At 39.1% G+C, this 6,000-nt stretch overlaps 1 protein-coding gene across 1 annotated transcript in view; it reads right to left on the bottom strand.

Moving 5' to 3' along the window:
- Positions 1 to 478: 478 nt before the first annotated feature.
- Positions 479 to 6,000, bottom strand: part of rnf207.S (ring finger protein 207 S homeolog) — a 51,443-nt gene continuing 45,921 nt past the window's right edge. Inside the window, exons 15-18 of the mRNA XM_018227961.2 lie at positions 4,538 to 4,589; positions 2,249 to 2,366; positions 965 to 1,039; positions 479 to 641 (exon numbers count right to left, since the gene is read on the bottom strand). Of these exons, the coding sequence (XP_018083450.1) occupies positions 479 to 641; positions 965 to 1,039; positions 2,249 to 2,366; positions 4,538 to 4,589 (408 nt within the window). The remainder of the gene's footprint in view (positions 642 to 964; positions 1,040 to 2,248; positions 2,367 to 4,537; positions 4,590 to 6,000) is intronic.

Raw genomic sequence — 6,000 nt, 5'->3', positions numbered from 1 at the left:
GTTCGTGGGTTACCTAAGACTATCGGCACAATCTTTGTTTTTGCATAAAAATTCATCTGAAGACCCCAGATATCCATCAGCTACTACACAATATAACAGCCTTTGTTGCTGTTCAGTGGTGGGCCCCAGGCTGACATACCTTCAAAGTCCTATAAGTGTTTATCAAGTGCCCACTATGTTATATCCATCAGCATATAAGGGTTTCCTTCTATTTATTAAAGGCACAGCAGACATGGGAAACCAGTGACATATCAGCTTTGAAGGGGTGCTGGGAACTCTAGGTCAATATCTGGAGAGTGGCTAAATGTATGTTTATTTCTAAAGGACTGTAAAGGCATATTTTTGGCATAATTTGTGTCCTATTTGTGGGTTCAGTTTTTGTATTCACTGTTAATTCATCCAAATGTTATCTTTTATCTAAAAGCAAGTCTGTTGGTTCTCCAATATCCAATCTTAAAAGGGAAAAAAGAAAAATATTTTAAGCGCTTAGACCTTTTCGATTTGCCACATTTTGTTTCAGTCTGTAATATTCTTTGCTCTTCGCCAGAAGGTCTTCATTGAGAAGATTTAGACTTCGATTATCGACTTTTAGTTCCAGGGATTTGTCATAGTTTTCCTCAGAGCAAACTGTCGGGTCATTCCTGCACCAACAGACCAAGGAATTAACATTTTATAGGATCTAGATGAACTCACCTCTAAGAATAAAACAATATCAGCTTAATGATCAGCATGTTACTGCTCATTAATATCTCCTCAAATAAATGTATAAGCAAATCAGAATTCAAGTTGGAGACCATTATGATGACTTGAAGTTACAGGCACAGACTCTTATTTGTAGAACACAACGGGTATACTCCCAACTTGCATCATACATTTTCATCTTTCGTTTCCATCACCAAGAGAGTTTCAATAAATAATAAATAATGCAATGTGTGCAAATATGAGTGTGTGAATACAGACGTACCTGTTGTGCATGTCACTGGCCAATGGGAAGTCTTCGTACAGCTTCTCTGACGCATCATCCTTTGGTTCTTTTAATCTGATTGGATTACATAAAAATGATTGGGTCATTGAGCATGGATACCATCACGTAGCACATATGTACAAGGGCATAGTAATAGGGAAACTGATTTCTAGGGTCACAAGAGTGTAGAGAGACAAGTAGGGCCCAGAATAATTCAATATATTTTTGTGAATAGAATCATGTTCCAGGTTTGTGGGAACCCTGAAAATATTTTGCTGTGATACTCGGTAACTGGTAATTACACTGATGCACATGTATGACGCCTTTTAAATGTGTAGTTTTTCAGAATTTTCTTTTCATTTGTTTCCCACCACTAGAAGCTATCTCTATGGACTATTATAAAATCTACACAGTTATTGAGAACTCCATTTTTGCACTGTTCTGCCATACTCTGCTTAAAGGGCACTTGTTGGGCAAAAATATTATCCCCAACCAAAGGTACAGGCTTATAGAGTTCACACTCCTGTAGTTTTTTTTCTAATTGCCCCCCACAAGTGCTAAGCCACCCGAACCAGGAGGTACGAGCAGCCATGTTGGGGCACACGCATTCGCATAATGAGCGAATGTTGTTCCTTGCTTATTATGTGATGTCAGAAGTGCATTATGCGCATGTGCTATGCACAACATGGCCACTCGCACCAGGATCTCCCTCCCCGTGAGTGTGTCCTAGTGCTGGCGAGAGGGGGCAATTTTTAAAACTACTGTTACCCCCCCAACCAGAATGTGGGCTCTGTCCCACTCCTTTGTTTGGGGATAATATTTTTGCCCAACAGGGGGGTACCCTTTATAGTTTTGCCATCCCTCCTGGACCTCTATGCTGTGCTTTTTCTGGCTGCTTCAACGTGTATTAAGATTATAACACAATAGGAGGGCTGTGGGAAGTTATAAAGAAGCTTGTGGTATTCCAGCCTGACAGACTAGTCAAGGATGTAACAGCAAGTTGAGCCACAAGCACTGCATAAACACTAAGGGGAAACATGACGGGAAAATAAATATACACTAAGCTCTTTCTATTAGATTAGCTGTTCCCAAAATTGTGTGTCTGGCAAGAAATGAGTTAAACTATTACTGAAGGGTGATAAAGCAATGTCTGTAATCTTTTAAAGAAATAAAGGGGACCTTGAATCAAAAAAGTGCAATCGCACTGCACCATTGACAAAATAGGAGGGCAGTAATATCATACAGCTGACATCTCACAGCTAGATGCTTAAAAGACGTTTGTACCTGGGCTCCAAGCGCTCCTTAACCTTTGCGATGGAACGTACATAAGGTGCAATCTGTTTTGCAATGGTTGTTAGGTAGCTGTTCTCATGCTTTAGTTGCTGTAAGTCGTGCAGCTGAGCTGGAAGAGAGCAAATCCAAGATCAGAGAAATTGCTTGTAAAAACCAACTTAACTGTGTCCCTACTATCCAACTTTTGGTTCATCAGCTGAACTACAACACTCAGGATCCCTTGACAGCCTTCATGGACAACTGAAGGGCCATACATTGGGGGGTAGTTATTTAAACTGTTACTACCTTCATCATTTCCTACTCCATCTTACCTAATTATACCTCCAGTCTTTCTGTCTTCATCTGCTGGGCCCCATTTTGTACAGCACCTAAGGCAATCACCTCTGAAGACAGCGAACTTATTAACCAGCAGCCTCAAGCGTCACATTTAGGAGGGTATTTACTAAAACTTTACTTTTTCTCACTATAATTAAAAACGATTTTGACCAGACTCCCAAACCAGAATCCCCTTCATTTATCATTGAAACTTCTAGAAAAAATAGGTGCATGAAAAAGCTGCAACAAAATTGTGCGTCAATTCAAATTGTGTGATTTTATCAAATTGTTTCAGCGACAACTCGAATTTATCGTATTATCGAACAAAAACCAGCACAAACAGCCCAAAACTATTGAGAATCCTGAAGGTAAAAAACACGTTCCAATTGTTAAATGGAACATCTGCCATTGACTGCTACATGATTTCGGAGGTTGTAGGTGGAGTATTTTCGGATTTGCATTTTTAGCAGCTTCAACACATAATAAATCTCGAAAGATGTTAGTTTTTTCCTCTAAAAATTCAAGTTTTTCCCCTTTAAAAACATGACCAGAAAAATTTGAGGTTTAATAAATAGGCCCCTAAATGTAGAGTATTCTTTTCTACATAAGAAATGGCGTTAAATGTATCAGTGTTACAAATATCACCTTAGGAATCAAATTGTTAATCAGATTGTTAGTTCAGTTTGCTGGCTAAACCCACACCAAGTAAGGGCTGAAACAATAGATTATGTTGATTTTTATTTCATTAATTCCTGTATAAAACAGTTTCTTTTCTCATTGAGTTTATTTTAAAACAATTCTTTATTCCCTGTGGGGTGTTAGAGTTCAATGCTGCTGCTCAGCTCTAACACCCATTTGGTAAATCTACCAATGCCTTTCAATGCATACACACCTGTCAGAAAATGTAATAGGAACTGGGATGGCTGTGAATCCACCTGGATTCCCCAGTGATTATAAGCATTTTGTTGCTTTCGTGCTCAGTGTGAAAACACTCAAATGCCAGAAACATGTGGAACCACCCTGTGAAACATTTCCCTCTCATCTCACAAGACGTAAGCCAAGCTTTAAGAAGAAGCCAGAAGGAGACTGGGAGATTTTTGAGGCAATTCAGGACCATAGGCTTGTGGGCTGGAAATCGGGACCATCCAGCTAAAAGCATGACAGTTGGGAGTTGGATTGCCACCTGGATTTTACCCGGACAGCCCGGTTTTTGGGTTGCCTGGGTGAAAAAGTTCCTGTCCGGATTTCAAAATTAGGAAATCCAGACAGGATATTGAAGTGAATGACATGACGATCAGCCAATCGCTGATTGCCACGTCATCAGTCCCGCCCACAATGTCACCCGCCCCACTCCCAACATCACCCCCTTGTCTCAACCATGACAGCTACCATATTGCTACTTAAAGGAAAACTATACCCCAAAAATGAATACTTAAGCAACAGATAGTTTATATCAAATTGAATGACATATTAAAGAATCTTACCAAACTGGAGTATATATTTACATAAATATTGCCCTTTTACATCTCTTGCCTTGAACCACCATTTCGTGACTCTATCTGTGCTGCCTCAGAGATCACCTGACCAGAAATACTACAACACTAACTGTAACAGGAAGAAGTGAGGAAGCAAAAGGCAGAACTCTGTCTGTTAATTGGCTCATGTGACCTTACATGTGGTTTGTATGTGTGCACAGTCAATCCTACGATCTCAGGGGGCGGCCCTTATTTTTTAAAATGGCAATTTTCTATTTATGTTTACCCAATGGCACATACTACTAAAAAAGTATATTATTATGATAATGGTTCATTTACATGAAGCAGGGTTTTACACATGAGCTGTTTTACTCAGTATCTTTTAATAGAGATCTACATTGTTTGGGGGGTATAGTTTTCCTTTAAGGAAACAGGGCCAGATCTTATGCATAACCTCTTCATATAAAATACATTAATAATTACTCTTTACCTTCATAAATTTCCTGTTCATTTGCCACCCTCTGATAGGTTTCTTCCCAAATCTGTAAAAGAAAAAAACAAGTTATAATTGCTATTAAGAACAAAAGGGAACTGGCATAAAAATACTGTATATAAGTATAAAGGGTATGGTCAGTGTGGAACCGAGCCTTTCAGGGCCAACCACAGAACATTTAGGGCTCACTTTTCACAACAATTAGACAGACACAATGCCAAATATGAATTGCCCCAAACTGGAGACCCCCTGGTACTCTTGTAGTCCAACAATGTGTATAGTTACTGTATGTACTTGCCAATTTGGGAAAGTATCACCAATGTTAACCCAGCCTGAAGCAAACTGAATAATATCTCCCCATTTATCATTCTCAGTTCTGTCTGTGCCAATAAAAGTTTCTCATATTATAGAAAATTGAGTAAGGAAGAAACAGTACATTTGGGTTAAACTGCACTGTTTTATGCCAAAAGAGTTACCATTTTGATAAGCAAAATACTTCCATTGCATTTTACTGAAAGGATTTAAAGTCTATGTTGGGTACCTAACCAATGGTATATTTACTTTCTCTTCGCATTCAATGGATTCTCCTTTATAGCAACACACGTGTTAATGGCTTACCCCTGCCTAAAATGTTTGTACTTTTAGCAGTGACAAGAACTTGTTCTAGAATATTTTTTTCAATAATTACAGTATATTAACCACTTTGTTTGGTTTGTATTGGTGTGCAATCTAGTCAGTGGCGTAACTAGATATGACGGGGCCCCACAGCAAATTATTTTTCAGGTCCCCAAAATGTCTAGAGGTTGACATGTATTACCAATATTTATTGAAATTGCTTTTGAATTAGGGCCTCCTGGGGCCCCTATACCTCCTAGGCCCCCCTGCAGCCGCAGGGTCTGCTTCCTCTGTAGTTACGCCCCTGAATCTAGTGGTACTTGCCAGCTTAATTCCTGTGCATCCTATGCATGACTTGGCAAAAACAAATAAAGCTATCCTTGGGCACAGAGCCTTATAGTCTGCAACATTATTGTAGTAAACTATTATTAAGATATAAAGCTTACTTATCCAACAGAACAGTGTCATGCAAATTACAGTGCAAGGGGCACATTTACTATGGGTCGAATATCGAGGGTTAATTAATCCTCGATATTCGACCATCGAAGTTAAATCCTTCGACTTTGAATATCGAAGTCGAAGTATTTACCGAAAAATCTATCAAATCCTTTGAATCGAACGATTTTCCTTCGATCACAAATTGCTAGGAAAGCCTATGGGGACCTTCCCCATAGGCTAACATTGGTACTCAGTAGGTTTTAGGTGGCGAATTAGGTGGTCGAAGTTTTTTTTAAAGAGACAGTACTTCAACTATCGAATGGTCGAACGATTTTTAGTTCGAATCGTTCGATTTGAAGTCGTAGTCAAAGGTAGTAGCCAATTCGATGGTCGAAGTAGCAAAAAAA

The sequence above is a fragment of the Xenopus laevis genome, chromosome 7S, assembly GCF_017654675.1.
Source record: "Xenopus laevis strain J_2021 chromosome 7S, Xenopus_laevis_v10.1, whole genome shotgun sequence".
Taxonomy (NCBI): Eukaryota; Metazoa; Chordata; class Amphibia; order Anura; family Pipidae; genus Xenopus; species Xenopus laevis.
This window is presented reverse-complemented; position numbering and strand designations above follow the sequence as displayed.